The sequence below is a fragment of the Diorhabda sublineata genome, chromosome 5 (genome assembly GCF_026230105.1).
Source record: "Diorhabda sublineata isolate icDioSubl1.1 chromosome 5, icDioSubl1.1, whole genome shotgun sequence".
Classification (NCBI taxonomy): Eukaryota; Metazoa; Arthropoda; class Insecta; order Coleoptera; family Chrysomelidae; genus Diorhabda; species Diorhabda sublineata.
Genome location: NC_079478.1, coordinates 7817229 through 7843278, shown reverse-complemented (window position 1 = coordinate 7843278; position 26050 = coordinate 7817229). Strand labels below are relative to the sequence as shown.

The 26050-nt window shown below is 32.2% G+C and overlaps 2 protein-coding genes across 2 annotated transcripts; one reads left to right on the top strand and one right to left on the bottom strand.

Annotated features, from left to right (window-relative positions):
- Positions 1-907: 907 nt before the first annotated feature.
- LOC130443816 (leucine--tRNA ligase, cytoplasmic) lies at positions 908-11509 on the top strand. The gene is made up of 15 exons (XM_056778667.1): positions 908-1342; positions 1400-1651; positions 1739-1909; positions 2947-3108; positions 3309-3553; positions 3714-3939; positions 4010-4369; positions 4772-5193; positions 6147-6322; positions 6629-6962; positions 7084-7357; positions 8164-8418; positions 9545-9760; positions 9825-10056; positions 11265-11509. The coding sequence occupies exons 1-15, from the start codon at positions 1340-1342 to the stop codon at positions 11462-11464; spliced, it is 3528 nt and encodes a 1175-aa protein (XP_056634645.1). The 5' UTR covers positions 908-1339; the 3' UTR covers positions 11465-11509.
- Positions 11510-20244: 8735 nt separating this feature from the next.
- Positions 20245-23671, bottom strand: LOC130444381 (achaete-scute homolog 1a-like). Its single transcript, XM_056779476.1, has 3 exons — positions 23409-23671; positions 21796-21904; positions 20245-20353 (listed from the first exon to the last, which is right to left on the bottom strand). Exons 1-3 carry the CDS (start codon positions 23669-23671, stop codon positions 20297-20299), a joined length of 429 nt encoding a protein of 142 aa, XP_056635454.1. The 3' UTR covers positions 20245-20296.
- Between the last annotated feature and the right edge of the window lie 2379 nt (positions 23672-26050).

The window sequence follows — 26050 nt, the reverse complement described above, 5'->3', positions numbered from 1 at the left end:
TATTCAAATAAATTGTTTTACAAATTTCACTTCAAATGATTTATAGAAGTCAATTGGTCTAATGATGGTAATAATTAGAATTTAATGATGATCCAAATCCAAAATAATAATGAAATCCAAAAAGTATTTTGTGGACATATACAGGTACAAAAGAACTTTTATTCGCCCAATAGTCTGATACAGTGGTGGAATATGGTTGCTGACAGAGTACGACAAAGAAAAATTAAAAAGATTCGAAATAAAAGTCATTAGGAAAATATGTGGGGACGTGAAAGTGGGAGTTTAATCAAGAATCCTATCTATCTCTGAGATAATCGACATTCTACAAAACCAAGACATGGTTCGTTTCATTGAAGCTTGAAGAATTCAAGAAAAAATTATGAGGAGATGTGGGAAGCCAGAGAGGAGATGTACTGAACACAATGTTTACACTAGTACTACACCAACACTGACAATTACATTTTCTGACGCGGATTTCGATAACCAAGTTATCGTCTTCAGAGTCAGGCAGGTAATTGTTAGTATGTTGGTGTAGTGGTAGTGTAAACAGTGTGTTCAATATGAACATTACGAACGATTACAGAAATTTCAACTTAGTTAAAAAGAAGATGGTTGCACAATGTCATGAATGAACTCTGAACCATGGAGTTTACAGAATTTTTTCATAATAAGATTCTCACTCTTACCCACCTCTTATGAAGAGATAGACTAAAACTTGTATAATGAAAAATTTGAAGAATTCGATTATCGTATATAAAGTACCTATTAATTGAGCCGTTCTTAGTTGCCCACCCGGTACACAAATGAATTTTTGAAAATATACTTCAATTTGTTTGTATACCAGCCATCTATTGTCAAATAGTATTATCAACAGCTTTTTTCTACAATTTTCTGCATTTTCTTCCACGTCACAAATTACACGACATTACCTCATTTTATATAAAAACGGACCCAATAAATTAAAACGGAGCAATAAAAACTCAAATATTGAGGAAATATTATCTGAAACCTAATATGATCATTGTTCTAGTCGATGTCAGCAAGATGAACGCTTCCATATGATGGTTACACGTTTACTATAATTTGTGACATACCAAAATTGGATTGTGTGAAGTTAATAAAAGTATACTATTCCTTATGAAGGGGACCTTGGTCGCTGCTGACTAAGAAAGCTCCTGTAAAAGAAGATTAAATCGAATGTTATAACCTAACTTTTTGACATTTCTTTAACCTCAAAATTTGAGAGATTGTGGTGGTGTATCTTCGGCAAATGGTGAAAATCCATATGTTAATAGAGGACTTTAAAAATTTCTGAATATTTTTAAATAAAATAGTTAAAATGGTACGTACTACTAGATAAATGTTGATTTAGAATATAATGTTATAACTATTTTTTTAGGTAAGCATTGAAAGAAAAGGGACATTTAAAGTGGAATATTTGCAACAAATCGAAAAAGATATTCAGAACCGTTGGAAAAATGATAGAATATTTGAAGTGGACGCTCCAGATGCTCCCAAAAAATCTGAGGATGAAAAATTCTTTTGCAATTTCCCGTACCCTTATATGAATGGGAGTTTACATTTAGGACATACCTTCAGTTTATCAAAATGTGAATTTGCTGTTCGATACCATAGACTTAAGGGCAAAAAGGTAGTATGCCAATCATTACCATCATTGCCAATGATGCAATAATGTATAAAGTTTCTAAAGTAAGTTTTGTGTTTTTTTAATGTAAAGGTACAATTTCCTTTTGGATTCCATTGTACAGGAATGCCTATCAAGGCATGTGCTGATAAACTTAAGAGAGAAATGGAATTGTATGGAAACCCTCCCAAATTTCCTAATGTTGAAGAAGTTAAAGAAGAAGAAAATGATGGTATTCCTAAGGATAAAAGTAAATCAAAAAAGGTTAGTGTGTTTACTAGCACTATTCACTTTTGATTTCAATATAATCACAACAGTAGTAAATTAGACACATACCAGTTATTATTAGTCACTATGCTGAGAACAAGTTAAAAAATTTTTGACTGTTTTCAGACTGTTAGCTCACATACTCAACACCTATCTGCTTTACCTTATGGAAATGTGGCTATCAGAAAACCAGTACAGATTTTGTCTAAATTAAAAGGAATCCATTACCATTTTTGTTGTTTAATAAATCAGGTTGGAACAGCACCCACCTCTGTTGATGTGCTTTGTCAATTTTGCTGCTATAATGAGATGCTTAAAGTGGACTTGTAAGCATTAATTCAAAAACAGATAAGACATCTTGTATGAAAATGATGTCAGCCTTATGCCCAAGTCCTCTAAAACACTTCAAGCTAATGTGGACTCACTCAATGTATTATGTGGTAAATGTGTCTTAGTATCACCATTACTGAGACACAAGATCTAAAACAACCACCTGGGAAGCCAAATTCAAAACCACAGTTGCATCAGTCAACTGCAACTGTCAAGTGTTAGTAAAATGTAACTGTTATGTCTAAGAATATTTTAATATTAAAACTAAAATATTGGTTTACAGGCTATAGTCTTGTCATTGCTGCAGAACTGTGGTACTGATATACAGGAGACATTAAAAAAAGTCTCTGCCATTGTATAGGGCAAAGAAGGCTAAATATTTTCTATAACAAAAATTGTTCTAGATAATAAACATAAAAACAGATATGTTTTGCTAAAATCGCCCTTTAAGGAAGTATTCAATAGTAATATTCATCTACCCCCAGTCAATTTTCTACTTCACAAATCAACTGAAATTGTAGATCTACTGATAATTTATACAATCTTGTTGATTAGCTTAAATATATTTATATTGACTTGCTTTAAGTATTTTAAATTTTAATGAAAACTAAATTACTAACCTTATAATCACTATTCATATCCTCTGGTATAATGTATATGCACAATAATTTATATGTATATATTATTAATATTTTTATTCGCAGAGTAAAGCTGTAGCAAAAACAGGTCCTGCAAAATATCAATGGCAAATTATGCAAAGCATTGGTATTAAAGATGAAGATATTCCAAAATTTGCAGATGCTCTATATTGGTGTGAATATTTCCCCCCAAAAGCTGTTAGTGATCTCAACAGATTTGGAATTCATGTAAATATATCTAAATTTATATAGTTTTGGTTAATACTTTTTTGAAAGTAGAATATCTGCCATTATTCCAGTAAATCTTTTCATTTTTATAATGTGTTGTTTGAAACTACATTTAATCACATCTAAATGTATAAGTAAGCTACTAATCACTATGTCTTTCACTGGACATTATTTGCACTCTAATAGTGTTATATTTTTAGACTGATTGGAGAAGAACATTCATAACTACCGATGCAAATCCTTTCTATGATTCTTTTGTTAGGTGGCAATTTATGAGGCTGAAAGAACGTAACAAGATTAAGTTTGGCAAAAGGCATACAATATTTTCAGTTAAAGATGGACAGCCTTGTATGGATCATGATCGTGCTTCAGGAGAGGGTGTTGGACCTCAGGAGTACACACTTATAAAGATGAAAGTTTTACCTCCTTATCCTAAAAAATTAAGGTTTGTGTATTTACTCTCATTAAAACCTGTATTTTGTGATAACTTAACAACATATTTATAGCAGGAAAAAGAGATTAGAGATGCTGTAAGTGGAATTTCTTTACATTACATTAAAACTATGATTATAACTAATTTTCTATAAGCAGTAAATGTATTTTAGCTCACTTAGTAACAAACCAGTGTTTTTGGTAGCAGCAACACTAAGACCTGAAACTATGTATGGACAAACAAATTGTTGGTTGAGACCAGATATGAAGTATATTGCATTTGAAACGAAACATGGGGAAATATTTATTTGTACAAGCCGTGCTGCAAGAAATATGGCTTATCAAGAGATGACAAAAGAACAAGGAAAGTTTGATATTATCTTGGAACTGTTAGGACAAGTAAGATATTTGAAAAACCTCTAATTTGTTTATTTACATTTTGAAACAAAACTATTTTGTTGTCTTTTAGGATATTCTTGGCTGTGCTATAAGCAGTCCAATGGCAGAATACAAAAAAATATATGCCCTTCCAATGCTTACCATTAAAGAAGACAAAGGTACTGGGGTAGTTACAAGTGTCCCATCCGATTCACCAGATGATTATGCTGCTTTGAGTGATTTGAAGAAAAAGCAAGCCCTTCGTGAAAAATATGAAATCAATGATGATATGGTTTTACCATTTGAACCAATTCCAATTATAGAAATTCCAGAGTTTGGTAATCTTTCTGCAGTGACTGTCTGTGAAAAATTGAAAATTCAGAGTCAGAATGATAGGGATAAATTGGTAGAAGCAAAAGAAATGGTATATACTAAAGGATTTTATGAAGGTGTAAGTAGTATGCTTCACTTTTAAATTGTGACAAAATTATTAAGATCATAATCAACAAAAAGAACTTCACCACAGCGTACAAAAGAAGACTGGGGAGGAAATATAATACTTAAACAGATGGCTCAAAAACGGTCTCAGTGGCTGGTGCTGTGGTATTAGAAATGTAATTTCGAATGCTGTTACAGGTTGAGGACTCAAAATAAAACTGTCCATGAGTTTTTTAAAATGCCAACTTTTCGATCTTTTATTTGATCTTTATCAAGGCTAAAAATATAAGATACATTATAACTCAAACGTTGATAAAGATAAACAAGTAAACAAAAAATTGTGAAACTAGACTGATAACAATAACCGGATAGTGTGAGTAAGATTTAAAATATCTGGTATTTTATTTCTTTTCAGGTTATGACGATTGGTGAATTCAAAGGTAAAAAGGTGCAAGATATCAAGAAAGCTTTACAAAAAGTGTTGATAGACAAATCAGAAGCTGTAATTTACTTTGAACCTGAGAAAAAAGTAATGTCACGTTCTGGTGATGAATGTGTTGTGGCCCTGTGTGACCAGTGGTTCTTAGATTATGGTAATCAAGAATGGAAAAATGCCACTTTAAAAGCTTTAGAAAAAATAAACACTTATTATGATGAAGTCAAGAAGAATTTTATTGGATGCATTAATTGGTTACATGAACATGCTTGTTCCAGAACTTATGGTTTAGGTACTAAATTACCATGGGATACTAAATGGTTGATTGAGTCATTGTCTGATTCTACCATTTATATGGCTTATTATACCATTGCACATTTTCTTCAAGGGGGCACTTTTAAGTAAGTTCAATTATCGTTAATTAGATATCCTTATATGGGAGGTTATAGATTATGGTAATACAAAATGTATCTCATTTATTTAAAAATAGTTTCTCTAGTAGGAATAAAACCTGCAGAAGATTTGTGAAATACATGTCTAACTGAAAATTGCTTTGTAATTGGTCTACCAGAGACCACATCTGATAATCATAAATTTACAAGAATTATCTGAAGATTACTTTGATCACAGATAGGAATTTTATGAAGGTGTAATATAGAAGATAGTTACTGACTTCCATTAATCTTTTCAATTATAGTTATTTGTGTGATACCAATTCCATAAGGAGCTGGAACATATAACACAATGTGGGTAGATATTATTAGAACCACTGTTATTAGTCCCAATTTTCATTGAAAGAAAATTAAATGCACAAAATGTTACAAAATCAAATATTTCCAGCTCTCAGGTAGGTAATAATTTCGTTGAACTTTGGTCTATCCTGTGGAGGCAACTAGAATTGAGACATTAATCCCCTATATTATTTTTGAACAAACTATAAAGTATTGGAACATATTGTTAAGTACATATCAATGTCATATAAAGTCTTTAACCAACTTAATTACAATTTAGAAACGTAAGTTTCAATAGAACGTCACAATAGTTTATAATAAAGTCAACTGTTTCATTGGATTGTTACTCTATTCTTTGAGTACCTTCCCCTCTTTTCTTTAATTTTCTTTTAACATTTTGTTCATTATACCTCCAAAGAAGAAAGTGCTTAGGAGATAAATCTGGTGATTTGGTAGGTCAAGTGGAGTGGAATAGTTTAGTTTATTTTAATTTATTCTCAAGTTCTATTGAAATATACTTTGATATATATTCAAAGTAAGTTGGTTGAAGTTTTAACATTGATATTCTCATATTCCTTAAAATTGTTTCCAATATTACATAAATATATTGTAATATGTTACAGAGGGACCGGACCAAACGTGCTTGGTATAAAGCCAGAACAAATGACTCCAGATGTTTGGGATTACATATTTTTTAAAGAAGCTAAATATCCAGAAAAATGTGGTATCAAAAAAGAGAGCTTAGATAAGATGAAGCATGAATTTGAGTATTGGATGCCTTTTGATTTGAGAGTTTCAGGTAATTTTGATTACACAAACTTGTTTTTATTTTATATTAATGTTTGCAAAATAATCATGAGTCAGGACCAATAATTTATATATTTTCTAAAATTAGTAAAATTATATAATTATAAATTATTATATAATAATATCCAAACTAAACAGTTTACCTTCGGTCTCTGAAGACGATAACTTGGTTATCAAAACGTGTATCAGACAATGTAATTGTGTGTTGTGTAGTGTTAGCATAAACAGGGTTTTCAGTATGAATATCACTAAAAATTCCAACTTAGTTATTTGTGATTGATATATTTGTTCATTTTAGGTAAAGATTTAGTACAGAATCACTTAACCTACTGCATTTTCAATCATTGTGCAATCTGGCCAAATGACGATAGTAAATGGCCAAAAAGTATATGGGCCAATGGATTACTAATGCTGAATTCTGCTAAGATGTCCAAATCTGATGGAAACTTTCTTACTCTTTCTGAAGCTATTGATAAATTCAGTGCTGACGGAATGAGGTTATGTCTTGCTGATTCTGGAGATACAATTGAAGATGCTAATTTTGTTGAAAGCAATGCAGATGCTGGTATTTTACGACTCTATACTTTCATTGAGTGGGTGAAGGAAGTTCTGGCAAACAAGTCGACATTTAGGTAAGTAATTGTGTTTTAATTTGCTTTCAATTTTATCACTTAATAGTATAAAAAATACTGGAAGTAATTACTACAGATACAGATAAAAATTCATGCTTGATTGTTACACATACTTTTCCAGAACCGGGGCATTCAATAGCTTCAGTGATGAAGTATTCCAAAACGAAATTAATAAGAAAATTAAAGAATCAGATGCGTACTACAAAAATATGTTGTTCAAGGAAGGCTTGAGAACAGGTCTTTTTGAATTTCAAGCTGCAAGAGACAAGTACAGAGAACTAAGCTTAGATGGAATGCATTATGAGCTAATTTTACGATTTATTGAGGTTCAAACTTTAATTTTATCTCCTATCTGTCCTCACGTTGCTGAACATGTTTGGGAACTTATTGGAAATGTGAGTAATAACTTCGTTCTATTTGGTGATATTTCTAACTCTGTGAATAATTGCAAAGGTTTAGAATAATCAACTTTTTTACAAACCCCGTGTCTTGTATAAGTAATTTGTTATTTATCAGTTTACAGTAGTAGTAGAAAAAGTATTTGACCAACTTACTTACAATTTTCCAGTATATTATGTTTCAATAGAACACAGGTATACAATTAAGTATAACAACCCAGACACTATATCAAAAAATACCAAAATGTATTGTGAAATTATCATTCAAAATTAAAATAAGAAGAACATTTTTAAATCCTATTGATGAATGACAAATTAAAAATTATTAGGTAATTACGATCGAGTGGAACTTAGTGGAATACTTTTAATCATCTCTTTCTTAGTTAAGGTATGGCAAAAATTAAACTTTAAAATTTCAAACCATTTCATTATTATTTTTATAAATATATATTCTCCATTAGTTTTTTCAATGACTAGAGAATAGGGGTCTGCCTTCTCGACTTATTCTTCATACACTATATATATTCTTTCCACAAATTACTGTGACTCACAACAAAAACTAAATTTTTACTGCCTTGTATTGGTAGCATTTCTTTCAACTTATATTATAGGATTTTTTACTATCCCATTATAAGCATTTTTGTTTTTTATTCAAGAAGACTTCCACCATATATTAATATCACCATCACATCTGAATTGTTGAAATCAGTATAAGTTACTCTTAAACTGAAGAGTGAGATTACTTTGTATTAGAGAGTTCTGTATAAATAATTTAAAGATTTAATATTTGTTTTTTGTTTCAGAAAACTAGTATTCTCAATGCTTCATGGCCGGTGGCAGGACCCATTGATGAAATTAAAATTAAAGCATCCGATTACCTCATGGAATGTGCCCATTCATTCCGAGTTCATCTTAAAACCTATATGCAAGGTGTAAAAACTAAAAATAACCCAAATCCTCCACCTGTTGAAAAACCTAATGTAATTAATATATGGGTTGCTAAGACATTTCCTCAATGGCAGACATCTGTCTTAACTACACTAAAAACACATTTTGAGGTATTTTTTCATCAGAAAAATCTATTTAGTTTGAAAGAAACAGTTTGTGGTTAACCATAGTGCTCATTGATAAAAACTTTTTTGTAAAGCTTGAGAGAGGAGTTATAAAGCAAAGCTTATTTGAACTTCTTGATTAATTTTATAGTAATCAAATAACCCAATCTACTAAACCTATAACTTTCTGTACGACAAGTAGGCCACAGACCTTGTTGAACAGTGACAGCTGTTATTTAAGTTAATTATAGTATCACATGCATGTTTGGAACTTCACTTGGGATTATGTCAAGTAAAAAAAAAACGAACCGCCAAAGAAATTTACCAATGGAAGAGGCAGTGCATCGACTCTCCTGAATGAAGGATATTTAATGCGATATGTTGCCAGAAAACATCATTCCAGAATCAGTAAGGTGACGTAATGGCCATCTAAAGCCAGAACAAGGCCGAAAACGTTGCACTAATCAAATTGATGATCATTTTTTGAGACAACGTGCTCTCAGAAACAAAAGGATCACCAGCAATGTGCAAAAAAATGAATTATAACTTGTTCAAAATATCGTTATATCGTCTCCCATGCTTACCAGAGAACACAAAGTTCAGAGATTAAATCTTGCAAGACTACATCAGAATTGGAAACTGGTTCTGTTTTCAGATGAAACTAGAGTTAGCCTTAAAGTTCCAGATGGATGTGACCATGTCTGTTGAAGGTAACGAGAAAGGTTTGCCAGCTGTAATGTCTCTCCTGAAGTGCCTTTTGGTGGTGGCTCTAAAATGTTTTGGTAAAGAATTTGCTTCGATGCCCGTACAGAATTGATTCCTATATGTAGGAGGTCTTTGAATGCCCAATATTACTTAGACAACATTATTATCGAACATTGCCGTTTGTTTCCCGTGATTATTTTCAAAATGTGGTCCAATCTTTGTCTAGTTTGGCTTTTTACTTTATTAAAGTATTGTTTCAATAACTAATACCACCTTAATGCAACAACCAACAATTACGCTAATGCATATGTTAATTTCTACTATATTTAGTATAATACTTTGTATTTTGCTTCATGTTAAAATGTTTTTTTTTGGGTGGGGGGAGGTAGGTATATTTTGAAATATATTTTACTTTTGGTTTTTTTAGAAAAAAAACGGCGTTCTCCCTGATAATAAAACTCTATCTGCGGAATTTTCCAAAATGGGAGAACTCAAAAAATACATGAAACGAGTAATGCCTTTTGTACAAGCCACAAGGGAGAAAATAGAGCAGTTTGGTGTCAAAGCTTTAGCTTTAACTTTAGAATTTGATGAAGCAGAAGTACTGAAAATTAATAGTGCCTATTTGGCAAATACTTTAGACGTACGTAAACCTTTTATAATTTGTGTCAGTTTATTTATAAACTCGTGTGAAATTTCAATTTTAGCTTGAGGAAGTTGTAATTAAGTTTACGGACGACCCAGAAGCTTCAGAAAAGATGAAAGAATGCTGCCCAGGTGCACCATTTGTCTTGTTTTCGACAAAACCTGGAATAAAGGTCGAATTTGTAAATCCCATAGCTCATAATGGATTATTTTCATATAATTTGATTATAAGTGATGGTGATACTTATTCTAAAGTAATTAATAGACTCGCTAAAGATATTAAAGCTATAAAAAGTAAGTTACTAGCTATACTGCTATAAGGTACCAGTTGCTCAGATAGATTATGACGGTTGACAGATTGATAGCCCAAAAAGAAAATTGTTTTTTCAACTTCTTTCACTTCACTTCACTTCACTTCTAGAAACAACAAAACTAAATTAAAGGTATATATTAGAAGGGTTCCTTGTTTCTTTTATACTTTACTGTTTTGTGAGCTACTTTTGAGGATTGGCTTTAGGAAGTTGTTAGTTGGCTACTCAGTATGCAGATATCAACCGTTTAGTAATGTAATAGTGATTATTGTGAAATTTATTATGAGAAAAGGGAACCTAGATGTGCTCAAGGTGAGGACGAACTTAAATCACCCGAGTAAAAGTAGAAAATACTAGAAAGAAAAATTTTTCATCACGTCTGTACATGGGTGGAACAATAATTATATCAATTTACGTTTCTGATCCAGTATTAAATATATGTCACGTTAAGTGCATTTATATATTTTTTTTTTGTTTGAACACTTTTCAATATTTTTTGTCTCTTCAAGTATGTTGCAAATTTTCTGTTGGTTGTTTGGACAAATAAAATAAAAGTAACTGCTATAATTTTATAAAGTTGTTTATCAAAAATTGTGTTCTATTTGTAATTAATTTTCACTCGTCAGGATCGTTACCTTGCTAGGCACAGCATACAAGAACCATAAATATTGAGGAGGATGGAACTAAAAATGGCATTAATTAATTGATGAGCAAGGTAAATAATATAATGGGAAAAAATATGCGGATGAAAGAAAAAGGAATTTATTAATTTATATTGCGACTTATGGATTAAAAGTGTAGACGATAAGTCTTGAACTATGGAAACAAAGAAGTGGAAAGTGAAAGGATGTTGAACAGAGTTATATCACTTATTAACAGATAGAACGGTTACTAATTTCATTAAGACACCATGAATTCAAAAGGTATGCTATATTAAAAAGTACCAAACAAAACACTAGCATGATCGGTACCACAAAGAAATAGGTACAGAAGAAGATAAAGAAAATAATAGAAAGAAGCAAGGCAAATAGAAAATCTAGAAGACAATTGTAGACAGGAAGTGAAATATTGAAAGAAATTATCTCATTTTCCATGTATTTGATCACTATATACTTTTTCCTTATCGAATGAATGAAATATAAGTATTTATGAATTACATACAATGATAATTATTAAATCTTCTCTTTTCAGAAGAATCTTCTATTGAGTTATGGAGATTCGAAGATCCAGTACTAGGTCCAAGGAAAATACCAGTATTTGGGGAATCAACTAATTATAAAGTTAAAATACCAACAGAAAGTGTTTTCAAAATCATCGATTCAAAAGTAAAATTGGAAATAAGTAATGAAATTATCGATGTAGGAACTCAATTAACGTACATTGTTGGGTGAAAAAATCTTTTATTTGTTTTAATAAAAGCCAAATTCAGTTTAAACCGTTTATTTCTTTTTATCTCCTTGTTAAATAGTTCAGTTATAAACTTTTATATGTTTATATAAGTAAGTATTCTATAATATAAAAAACATATATTAAGTTGAACTAATAAATATTATTACAGGTTTTGAGAAAAGTTTATTAAAATATGATTAACTGATTATTTGAGGAAGAAAGAAAGCGAGAAGATAAATAGTAAATTTGGTATTATTTTATGATAGGTCAGCCCCTGATGTGGGATTCTTTTCCACAAGACTTGGTTACAACTATTTTGATTTGGAAACCTGCAACTTCTACGAGGTTAACTATGAATAAATAAAATTGCGCTATATATATTGGAAATGTGAGGTTCCAGACGACCCCCAACATTCTACATACTTGACACCTTTAAATAATATAAATAATGAAGTTACTTAACTTAAGGAGCTATCGTATAACCACATAAAGTAGTAAAAAAAATTTGACGATATATAGCAGGCTTAGCCATACTTTTGGTATCCATGGTTTACTCCAGATTTAAAAAACCGAAGGCGGTTTACCAATTAACCCTTTGAGTATTGAATTAATTGAAGACTTTTATGCACATATTACGGTTTTAAGTGGTTGCTACATCGATTCCTCAGGATTTGGTACTACGCCCAACTTTGTGAAACATCCTATACGACGATGACCTTAGATTGAAACTGATAAGAAATTCTACATCGATTGAATTCGCCGAAGATTCAGCACTAATAGGCGCGGAAAAAAACGAACTAGAACTTGTAGTGAACGTCAACGAGAACTTATATGGATAAAGGACAATAGACTCTCCTGGTAAGAGGAAGCCAAAACAAAGCAAATATTAGCTTCACGTTGGAATGAGTTACTATAGTTCCCACTAATATTATTAAATACGTAGAAATCCTAGTAGATAAAGGACTAAGCTATCAAAAACATATCAAGTGTATAGCACATAAGACAAAGAGGAAAATGTAAAAACTAATGAAAATCCTCCCGAACGTGGGTGGATCAAACATCTTCAGAAAAGCGATCATTTGCAGCGCCCTCCACAACATGATTTTGTATGGGGCACTAGTGAGGAAAAAGTCTGTCTTCACTAAAAGAATCAGGTCAATACTGAGTCAATCCCAAAGAAACATACTTTTGTGGGTAGCGTCAACCTTCAGATCAACGTGGGGAGTGGCACTGCAGGTTATAACAGGCATAACACCACCAATGATTACCGAAAGAAGCTACATATATGAGAACACCGAGAACGAACAAAACATAAGAAAAAAGTTGAGTAAGAGAAAGAACTCTAAGAGCGTAGAAAGCGGGAAAACGAGACAACGAAAGCACATTAGGCAAAAAGCCTAATAAATAATATATGCAGACTGCACATACCGAATAACTAACTATTACCTAAGCCAAATTTGTCAGGAAGTGAGGTATTCGGCGTTTATGCTAAAAGATTTAGAAAAATCTACACAGAAAATTGGATTTATTGCCAATTAACAAACATCGTGGAGCATACTATTTTTAATCGCAGTGGGAGCGAAATATGAACGAGGTATGCAGAGAACTAATTCGCGAGATAACACCCAATTACCTTATAGAGACAATGATTTAGAGCAAAAAAAACTGGGAGGTAGTGCAAACCAAAACCATGTACAAGAAGGAGATATAAGTAGAGTAAGAGTAAGTATATTTACGGTAGTACAATATCATCTACGCGGTGGTTGAAAAGGGCCACTTCAGTAGTGCATGCACTAGCTACGCCCTAAAAAAGTTATGAAGGGAACAAAATTATGACGGATATTAAAAAACATCGTAGAAAATGTCTAATTTAGAGTTTAGAATTTCTGAGACTTTACAACAGAGTGTTAAAGTTATCGTTCGAAAGATTGTCACTTTATCTGTTAAATGGTTTTTTATCCTATATATAAAAAACTAACAAAATAATGATAACGAGCTGCTGACTTTCTCATTCTGGCGCTACTGTAATACCATGATTATGTTTATATTGATAGTGGCCAAAATTGCTCCAGGTTCAGTTATTTACACGATCGTGTCGATTAATATTAAGGACATAACACAATCGTTAATTTAGCGCACAGATTATACTACTGCTCACATCTTTGATTAAAACAAACTTACGACCAACTTCTTCGCCAGCGCTAAAGCCGTTTGTGGATCTTGATGTGTTCAAGGATTCTTTCCAGAAAGGACAAGTGCTCACCTTACTTCTTAGTAGATACACGAAGATATCAAGGGAAATATTTGGTTTCTGAAAGAACTTTTCTAATCATTCTTCCACCTATAGCCACAACATATGTATTAGATTAGGCGTTGCCATTCATACGTGTATTGTAGCCTTAATCGCTGTTAAATGGTCAGTGGTTCATGAACAACTTTTTTATTTTTTATTATTTTATTAGAAATAAATATTATATTGACAGGGTATACATATTTGACTAGACTGAAATTTATTTTTGACTAGATTTAATTCCAAAGTGTATTTATTTTCAAGATAGACAAGGCATAAACAATCGTAATCGTGTGATCACCGTTTGGTCACTTATTGGTGATTCAGTCGTAAAAGTGCTTAGATAGAAACTGTTCTTATAGATTGATAGTTTATTAATTTCCTACAAAAATAATTTGATTACCTTTTTGCGTACAAAACGCGATTGAATGCCAGGATGTAAAATTACGTATTTTGGAATGGTTGTAGTACGGAAAAATAAACTTTAATAAAATCATAGTAGAGACTAGGATGAAAGTACGCTGTGTGTCTCAAGACCTCCAGTTTATTTTCCAGTCTAATTTTTTTTGGAAACACCACTGTGGAACTGCTTCTTTATTAGTTTTAAATAAAGGAGATGGTGAAACCGAAAAAAGATACAAAAGAATTGCATCCATCTTGTATATCGTCCTGCAACTTGGTGAACTGGTTCTCCAGCCAAATGACCGACGATAGGGAATAATGCAGCCGCAGCTGTACCCTCCCGCCCCATTTTAAATTTAAAATAAATAAATAAAAACACCAAATTTTCAATAAACCCAAAAGAATTTCTTCAAAAATTAAAAACAAAAAATAAATAAAATTCCTCAAAAAATGAAAAAAACAAGAAGAGCCGTTTTTGCTTACAAGCTTCATTTTCGTTTTATTCTGGCCAAAATCTCCCTTCAGAAATAGTTAGACAAACACAGCTCAACGCAACCAACACAACCCTAGCACTGCAAAGGAGCTATTCCTATATCAGGTTCTACTCCAACATACCCCCTTCCTTACAACAATCCTCTTTATCCTACCAATCCGTAACCTCTCTCTCTCTCTCTTGTATATCGTTAATATTTTGAGATAAATTATACGTGGACGAGGAAGAATTCACTTACTTTCGGACGTGTCATTTTGAAAAAAACCCTCGGAACAATAGAATTTTGGAGATGCCTCAGTTTTTTGGAACCATAGCTGTATTTCCAATTACTTTAATTATAGTAACGCTATTTGAAAACTTAGACCCAGGCTTGAAATTGATACTTTTACTTTTAATGTAAGTAAAACGCATAGAAAAAGATTATTTTCAACTTTTACTGCGGAATTAGGAGAAATTTGTTCGGGTGAAGAGAATGGAGATTCGTACAACTTAATTTTTTTATTTCTTCAGCAAGTAAAAACCGTGTATTTGGTTTTAATTTCTTAACAACATCCCGGAGAATGATCTAGTGGTCATTAGAATTTGATTAAGAATTTCATCAATTAGGGATAAGAAGGCAATTGGAGAATCTCGGAAAGGTTAGTTAAAACTAAAAAAAGCCAGTATAAAGTGACGCTTCCAAAAAACTTTCCGAAACATCCCTTATCCAGAATTATAAACAACGATCGTGCTCATATCATAAATCGTATATTTATTTGTATATAATTGTAAACCTTTTCCGAGAAACAAATTTTTCTGTTTTTGTTCATTTTTAACCAAGTAATTCAATTTCTAAAAAACGTTTTGATTCGATTTATCGTTGAATAACATCGTTTGGCCCTCTGATGCTGTGATATTATAATTTCCTCGACTCTTTTAGTGTATCTGCTAAATGGTTTTTTGCTAAAAATTCAATGCCCTGCAATCATTTCCTGAATAAAAAATAGACAATTCTTAAAGTTTGTTTTCCCGTACTGCAGTAATCTGACATAGTCTCCGAAGGTCACGTTGAATTTTCGGAGGAAATTTCAAATTTGAAACATAATCGTCAAGAACTAATTTTTATTACTTTTTTGTACGTTAATTTTTCAATGCTATTTATTTGGTTGTATTAGACATTTTAGATGTTTGAATAATTGTTATTGAGCAGTTATCAACAATTTACCCCTTCCAACGGATTTTGCAGTAAAGTTTAATGCCAATAAGCTATTTTTATGCGGAAATGAAACAACCCGACAGCTGATCGCATTCACCCACCGGCTACCAGGGTAGTATGGAGGGTGGATGTAAGGAGAACCATCTTGGTGTATCGAAAAGTGTCTGTTGAAAGGAAGCTAATTAAGGTGGCGCTGTAGTAGCAAGCGGAAGAATTTTAAAAAGAGCGCCACAAACTATTAGAGTAGGACAGTAAATTAAATTCTTTTTTGAAAGTCATAACTATATCAAAGAAACTAATAATATACAAATTCATTCGAAAATTGTATATAAAATGTATATCTGCTAAATTCATATCATTTCCACTTGCTACACTAGCGCTATTTTGGCTAGTATTCGTATTATAATTTTTTGTTTACAGCTAGCCTCCCTTACAAGACGGTTCTCCTTACCTCTACCCCCCATTCAGAGTAGAAAGGATCATATCATATGACTAAGACTATTAACTCGATCAGTTTCCACACAACATGACCGTGATCCGGGTTAGTTTCCGAACATTCAAAATCGGGTTAACCCGATCATAGTCTCTAAGTGTTTCGGCATTCAAGATAAAGAAAATATATTTTAAACGCAAAATTTTTGACCTCACTTTACTCATTTTTCTTCTTCAAATACTTGTTTGTTCACTGTTACAACACTTTTTTCAATTAAAATCTCTATTTTCTGTACTAATTACGGTTTGTAATCATTTTCTATAATTGTGTGTATAACTTCAATCAACTCGAATGATAAAATGTCTAGAACAGACACAAAGAACTTGATTATAGCCCATTCAAAAAACGTGTTAAAAAAATAATTTAAGTTTTGGATTGAAATAGTTTTTTTAAAAATGGTAAAAATATAAACTGAAGGTGTCATTTTTCTAAGTTGTTTATTAGCTATAAGAGTCGTAAAAGAGTTCACGTATGTTGTATATCTGTATTTAATATGAAACGGAATTGAAAAACACGCAATATGAAGGAAAGTTCCGAAGGAACGGAATACCAACTTTGGCTAAAGTTGTGGGAGTGGTTAAAGATAATCCCGATTTACCAAAAGTTTCAAGTTCAACTTTATACAAAATTTCTAAAATATTCAAAGTCAATGGGCATAATAGTATTTTGATAGAAAAGCCGTAATTTATTTGATGGAGAATATAGTATTTGAGTAATTTGTGTAATTTGAAAATTGTTACATTTGTCTCCTCTCTATTACTTTACCAAAATTTCATGAGCATTCTTAAAATGGTTTTCGAGTCATAATCAACTGCAAGCAACGCGATTAAAAAGAAAAATGCATACACGTATTAACCAAGAGGAATAAAGCGTAAAAAAGAAAATGTCGTACAATCACTTCCAGGTAGTATACCACGGTCGAGCTTTTGTTTTCGTCGTATCTATCTTGGAAATAAATATACTTTATGTGTGTCCTACTTACCTATAATAGCTTTGTTTGCGGATCACAAATAGAACCCTTTCCGAACTAGTTAATAATCTTTTCAGAATCGCTGTAATAGGGATGATTCGTTAAGAACCGGTTCTGGATTTTATTTTATCCCTAATGATTTAAGAAAAATTAGCCTTTATATTGATTCTACGACTACTTACTACTATCATATACGAACGATGTTTGACGGAGGAGTGAATTTTGAGATAGAAGCTTCGATACGTTGATAATATTGTTAATTTCCACAGCGTTCTCATCTGTCAATATTTTACATAAATCTCATAGATACATTAGTTTTAATATTCTTTCAAACGAAAAACAATTTAAGAAACAGAGACCAGAGAGGAAACTAACAAAACGGAAAGCATGCTGTGGGTAGCCGAAATGAAAACGCTCAGGGAAAAAACAAGAGTAGATCGAATCAGAGAACAATCTGGTGTGCAAGACATCGTAAGATGGAGGAGACAAAGAAAAAGATACTGGTACGCCTACGTGAGAAGAATGGAAGAGAGTAGACTGCCACGCATCGTACTTAAAGGGATACCAATAGGGAAAAGAGATGGATGGGCAGCTAGCAGTCCACCTCCCAGGAACTGATACAGAGGAAACTGCAAAACTAACAGATCATGAGATCTTAAAAATGAATAAGAAGAAGAAGAAAAAATTACGTGAAAATTATCCTGAAAGTTATTCGTTACTTTTAAAAGTAGCCGTATGAACATTGCCCGTCATTTACTGTAACGACTCCAGAAATAGTTAATAAAATCCTTGCTTTTCTACTTATAGATCGTCAAATAGAATTACGGGAGATAGGTGATGAAGGAAATAATTGAACGGAACGGGTATGAAAAAGCTATCTGCAAGATTGGTATCGCAAATTCCTCTAAACTTTTTGGGGGACTTCTAATGTGCTATAGTTAGTTGACTTGATTTTATATTTTTTATTAAAATTTTTGGTATTGTACATGAGCAACCGAATAAAAATAAAATAACTGCTACTACCGATTCTGAACGAATATTGAACTCAATAAATGTGACCCGCCAATACGGAATCACAAAAGAACTCTGAACTAGTTCGGAATCAAATCTGCGAACAAAGCTAATTTATATAACAAATATTGTAATCTGAGGTTATTCATATTAATTTTAATTTATATCTATTTAATAATGATTTTGTTACTGTGTTTTAAATCCCATTAGTCTTTCTCTCCTTTTTTGAATTATTGTTTCTAATTGATTTTATATTTCTATACCTTAATAGGGTTTTATATGGTTTCATCTCATACAAGAAATCAATAATATTGTTTCACAATTAGAAATGTCCACCACATAGTTTGTCAAGAATGAGTTATTTAGGACTATTTTAGAAGTTGCTTTCCAATTGCACAATTTAAGCACCCAATCGAACACATGGATGCGCACTTTACAAATTGTCATTTGGAAAGTTAAACCATATATTTAATACTCCTATATTGCTAGTAGGGGTCTGGAAAAGGATGACGACCCAACGGTGCAAACATACATACATCTGTTTCCGTCATTTAGACTTAAAATAATATGCGCAAGCCCGAAAATGGAGCATGATCACCAGCGCAATTGTATGAGTAGATGTTAAATATTGATTATAACAATTAAATATTTTGACCATATAAAAATAATTTTTAACTATTTAAAATAATATATACATACATATGAATAATTCATAATAACAATTGAAAAAAAAAAAGAAACGTGCATGATTTGAACTAACGAACCAAAAATGATTATTATAACTTTGCAGTTGCTGTCTCTTTTAGTAGGCAACACTTCCCATATATGTAATACTTCTATATGGACAGTGTCTATAAGTGGAAGATGTTTCGACTAAGGAAGACAGAATTCCAACGATTTCTCTATCCTCCGAGGTTTCAGCTCGCTTCTGCGCATTATCAAGCATGCGCGGTATAGATAAAGTGTCTCAAACGAGAGAGAAAATGAATATTGTCGGCACCGTAACATAGTGACGTTTTTTTCTCCATACCAACTGTCCAAATAAGAGTATTACATATATGACACTTCCAGTTACAGGGACTAACAATAAGGGAGTATTAAATATATACGTCAAACACAGTCGCGTTTTCCCCCTTGCTCCTCAATCTCCATATAATTAATTAGGCTTAATGAGCTTCAAAATTGTGCTTCAAATACAAACTGTAGAATTGAGGTTATGTGTCTCTCACATTATTGGATACAGAAACAAATGCATAATATAAATTACTACTCGATAAAAAAGACTATAAAAATTTAAAAAAGTCTAAGAAGGGAATCTTTTATATAATTACAAAGAAGTACTTCTGTAGTATTCGTATTTTGAATTCAATAAATCGAGTATCTTGTATCTCGGACATGGTAACAATTGTAACAAATGAACAGAAAAATTTTAGTATTTGACACATGACACCAAACTCATCGAATCAAAAAACTGTCCTTGGTACAGTGACGATTTTGCGCAATAGAGATTATGTGTTTCAGCCTTGCGGTTACCGTTATAGGAACGATTCTGTTTTGCGTTCTAGCCGACTCAGATATCGTTTGTGTACCGATTCAGACGGTGGGAACGCGTATTGCTCAGAATCGTCACCGTACCAAGGACGGTTTATTGATGGGTTGGAACGAACCTTTAGTTGATAACAAGTACTGTTACAAGAACCGAGCATACCCGGAGATTGCGCAGAAAATATCTATAAGCTCTTCCGATAACCGTTCCAAGTACGGTCCTGAATAGCAGGTTGTAACAAACCTAATATAACCAAAAAGAGAAAGCTGACAAGTTCGGACATAGTTTCAACCCACAGTGTCATCCTAAAATATAAAATTAAACTGACTAACCTCAGCAAGAATATTTTTTGTATTGTAATAATAATTTGAGAATTATAACCATCTTACGAATATAAGTTTGATCTTGAATATAATTCTACGAAGATAGTTTCTTCATTCCATTTCATAATCATATTTGCCAGGTAGGCATATAAAATCATGGTATTTATCCTAAAAAATTGAAATCAATAATTTTATTTAATGTCCTTAACACTGCAGTGATGGCATAATATGATTATACGAGGGTTATCCGAAAAGTTTCCGATTTCAACGTGAATATATTAGTACTATTTGCGCATGCTTTGAGAGATTCTCACCATTTTGAGCGCATAGCTTGTAGTTGACAATCGTATAGGTGATTCGTTGTGAAGAAAATAGAAAAAATTTAGTATTACGCTGTTATTACATATTGGCTTTTGAATTGCAATACGTATAGGTATACAAATGAAACAATGAAAGAGAAAATATAAACTGTCTACAGAGACTCTGCACTATCATTTACGATAGTAAAATTCTGGGTAGCTGAATTCAAACATGGTCATTCAGTTTGACTGACCATCAGATTTCAGAAAGAAATAAAGAAAAAAAGCTAAGCTCATAGGTCTGACCTCCATAGAAGGGCTCCAATATTATTTGGATGAGAATATTAGGAGAATGATAATCTAAGCTAATACTTATAAGATATGGAAAGCTAGCAACGAGAGACAGAAACAGCAGTTGAAGAATCATGAATTCAAGTCACATTGGAAAAGAGCGAAGCATTTCGTTATACAACTAGTAAGAAAAGAACAAGAAATGTGATTGGAGAATATAGAAATAGCGAAACAGGAAGGAGCTAAACAGAAAAAAATGGGGTAGAAAGAGAATCTAGAATTATTAATGGAGCGAAAAGACATTTCCAGGAAAGTGTGAATGATGAAAAGAAAGCATGTATACCAAGGATAAGCCAAAACCGGAAATAATAGGTCTTCAATAACAGATAATAATAAAAAAATATACAGAAAACTAGAAAGGTAACATTAAAGTGAATAGTGATACTGAGCTGTTATTAGGTTGATGTGGAACCGCTAGATGTCGAAGAGGTACGAACTGGCTTGCTGCGATTAAATGGGACGTACTGGCTGTCCTTCTAATATAAATGATTATTTGGTAGAGTAAATTGACCAAAAATTCAAGAGAACATACGCTTTATGAGATTTCTTAATTATATGAACAGTTTTACCCAAAAGGGGTGGTGTATTTTGCACCAGAATCAAAATAAATCTACGGAATTCGATAGATATCACCTAAAGAAGACTAGTTCTACCAAACATTGTTAGTACGGAAAATCATGTATACCGTATTTTAGAACACGAAGAGGTTGTTGCTAATGAATTTTTTTGCTTAAGGGGAACAATAAATTTAACTACGTATTGATAATCAGAACAAAAGGCATGACATGATGACCATGTGCGCCTAGATAATCCCAAGATTTTATGTGGGCATTTGGTTTGGTCTAGTGGACAGTTAATATATGAATGAAATTAAAATTCAACTTTCATCTCACATGGAAGGACCTTTTTAACCTGAATTAGTTTGTGTGTTATAGGTAAGTATAAATCGACCATACTTACATATTTATAATACGCCTCATATATGTTGGTATCGTGCAATATTATTTCCAGCTCCTGGATATACTTTATCGCATTTTTCAGAGTTTTTACTTTACTTATCCTCTTTCCTCTGAAATCATACCAGTGTATTTTTACTATTGACAACATAAAAACCAATTATTGCTTATACGAGGGCAGTTTGACGAAAGAGTGACGTTTCAATGAAAAATTTATTGCTAATTCTACAAAATTAATCCAGAGAGTTTCTGATTTTTTAAAACCATGAAAAAATAATCTTTTGGTACGCAAAATACGCATATATAGTTTCATATATGACATATAGATAAAAAAAAGTTATCCATATATTAGTTCGAATTCTTAATTCCATTGAGCTTTTGATAGTATTAAGCAACCGCGGCATCTATCTTGCAGATAGTTTCTTTAAATGTAAATTCTCCAACCAAATTTTGCATCCCCTTTTGGATGAAATTTATTAGTCACGAAACCTAGAGAAACTATGAGATAGATAACACAATGTATACCTCTATGGCCAAGATATAGAGGCAGACCAATAAATACCTGGAGAAACCAAATTGAAGAAGATACCACAATCATAAAAATAGTAGACTGGAAAGCAAAATGCAGAAACAGAAAAGAATAGATAAAGGTGACAAACGAAGACAAGACCAACAACAAACTGCAACAAAAAGAACAATAGGAGTAATCCAACTCAATAAAGGGATTTGTAGGTGCTGAAAACGCTAGCTATAATCCAAGAGATTGAACATTTATTCGACGTTCATTAAGTACAAGAGCAAAGTAGTTACCGTGAATAAATGACCCGGACGTTGAATATTATCCGTGTTCACTTTTAAAACAGGAAATAACTCACAAATCATTTCATGGGGCAAAGTATCTTCAGGATAATTATTCAAATTGCGAGATTGTGAATATAATGGACATCTAACATTAATCAGAGGCTTACATTTATAATATTCTCTTAAGTATGAGAAAGCTATCTGTAAAATGGGCGCTGCATTCTACAAGCGCAATCTTTACAACTAAGTTGGAATTTCTGGAACCGTTGGTGATATTCATACTGAACATACTTTTGAGAGTACCACTACATCAACACTCACAATCAAACTAACGCGAGTTTCGATAACCAAGTTAACGTCTTCAGAAACAATTTACCTACCTACCAGTTTGATGTTGGTCATCTGCGATATGGAGTTTTTCAACCTGATTCTCTATCAAATAACCTGGATTTAAGTCTAAAAGTTACGGGCTTATTGACCCTCGTATAATATATTTGATATTTAGAAAATAATATGCTTAAGCATGTTTTCTTTGTTGTAAATACTTGAAATTTTGATTATTGACGTACCCTCTTTATATTTTTTAATGAAATACCTGATTTTCACATACTTAATTTACCTATAAAAAGGAATTCAATATAATAAAAATATTAGATTATTTTTAGATTTTCTATTGTCGAAACGTGTTCATCTATCAATAAATAGACACATTATTTCGGTATCGCTAGAGTAAAAATATTCTCGAAAAAAGTAATTTGACTCTTAAATCTACTTTCGTCAAAGCAAACAAAATTTTAAAAAATCGTATCATATTACCTCGCATTCTGATATGGAATGGCCTTTCTCAATCTCACAAAAGCCATGTTGACAGCTTGGACTCTTCTTCTTTCTCGAGCATTCCGTCGCGCCACCACTTGCGGAGTTTTTTCTTTGTACGACACGTGTTTGATATTTTTTGGATTTTTTTCCCTCAATGGTCTTTTAGTTGTAAATTGTTTTGAATAAGTGGCATCTGTCGTAGATATATGATCCTTGGGAGACGTCCAAGGATCGTTTTGTGTGGAATATTCTGAATACATGCAGGAGATTGAGTGGTGTACGTTTTGCATTTTTTTATCACTGACAATCGAATGTTCAATTCAATGATGCTGCACGGCTTTTCAGTATTATTTTGGACCACGAACTTCAAGATGTGCCTTTATGAAAGAATAAAAAATAATATAATACATTTAATTGAAAAAGAGATGAAGCTTTAATGTAATGAACAAATAATATACTTAAATAAATGTACCTAGTAAAACAAAAATTGGAAGAACAAAAATTAGAAAATGTTTAAAATCATGTTTTTAGAATCTAAAGAGGCTTTAGTTTCGACAATAACCTCCTTATCGGCTCAAAATTTCTGACCAGCGAGCATCGATGTCTGAGAACAAGAAGAAGTAGCTGAGCTCCAGATCTGGAGAATATGGATGAGAAAGCAAATTGAAGCTCAATTCCTGCAATTTTGGTATGATTTTTCATTGATTCGTGGCATGGTCCACTGTTTTGATGAAACAGTACTTTATTCTACTTCAAATGGGGCCGTTCACTTCGATTTCGTCCTTTAAACGCTCATATAACGCTACGTATAGTCATATACGGTTTTTCCTTTTTTGAAAACCGTCGATGAATATTATACTATGAGCATTCAAATAACTGTATACCTTACCAGCCAGTTTTTGCGTCTTTCTACACTTTGGAGTCGGTTCATTACGTGCAGTCCATTCGGCTGACTGTCGATTAGTGTGAAAAGATAGTCATGTTGTAGAGTATCGACCCATACTTCGGGTTTGAACAGACCCAAACACTGCTCGAAATTTCCAATTCTTCGTTACTTTTGACTGATTGTGAGGCTCACGCTACAACCAATTTAAACAGAATTTTTGCTCACACACAATAATTCACGTTCCTTTGATATCTGTAGGGTCTCAGCTATCTAAATAAGCTCCCAGTTTACGGTTATCTGGAATTATTTTGTAGACTTCTTTTATTTTTTCGTCCGGCGACAGCGTCTTTGGGGAGTTCACTGCGTGTTTCGTACTCGGAGTTGATTTCACCCCGCTCGTTGAACTTCTTAACGTATTTAATTGTGACCTTGAATGCGAGGGAAATCGGCATATTAAATTATTAAAATACAAAAGCTCGATGTGAAAGAAAAACAAAAGGTTTAAGCAGATTTCAGTCGTTGGCGAGCTCAAGCTTGTTATACTACTTATTTTGAATGAAAATTACAGAGAAGTTTTGGACCTGCTGTTTTGATTTGATTATTTTTACATATGGAATTTCATAATGTATAATGTGACGTCAGGGGGTAGCAATCGTTCAAATATATCAACATATGACAGGGAGGGGTGACTTTTAATTTTTTTGCTAACTGTAAAACATATTCTACTAATACCTTTAAATGGTTATCAAAGAAAATCTTGACATTATTCTGCTTTTCCGCATATATAAACTTCCAACTTTTCTCAAGGTGCTTATTCTTTATTATTATCCTTTTTGACCCTTTCAAAATTATTATATTGTTAGCTGGTGCATTATCGAGATTCAAATATTATAATTTCGATTATGAATTTCAAAACCTTCAATTTCTATAAACAGTAGTGTGTAGACAAAATTTTATCCGATTTGGAGGGTAATATTTCTACGACGTTTATTTTCAATTATTGTAAAAGTTGGTTCACAAATACATTTAATGAATAGATTTTATAAAATTCTTCGTTGATGGTCAACCAAATAACAAATATGGTAACAAATAAAATTGAAACTCTAGGAAAAACAAGCATTTTAATCAATAAAGAAGAATTATAGAAACTTATTTTGAAATAAGAAAAAGTTGAAGATTTATGAGAGTCAGAAAGTTATGAAATGAAACTTACGCTCTTATTTAATGATGCTCAAGCTATGATGAGTAATGAAAACACAGAAGGATTTCTTTATAGAATCACCTTTTGAACTAATATTATAATGAAAATGTTTTTTTACCTAAAAATTACATGTACCCATTAATTATTCACTGAACCTTTCATAATGCAACTTTTATTTCAGAATATAGTAAAAAACTAGTAACTTGGTTGATATTTTTGTTGAAACTGAAGGGATCATTAGTATGTATAATATTAACTTTATTTTAAATCACCCGCATACACCTGGTCAAGGCGGGGTTAACAGTGATGTTCACCTTTCAACCGAAATATTCCACTTAATATATATAAAACAGAGCAAAGCGGCTTAACAAATATTTTTAATGTCTTTAGAGTCCATATGGATCAATCATCTCTTGATTTAATTAGTCTAGATCTTATTGGTCCATTTTATTCCTGGGCATCTCTTGTTAAGATCCTCAATATCTTTGAGGATTTCTCGTCTCTTCCTAAGGTTCCTAGAATCATTTAATTTGATCCAGTTTAATCCTACAC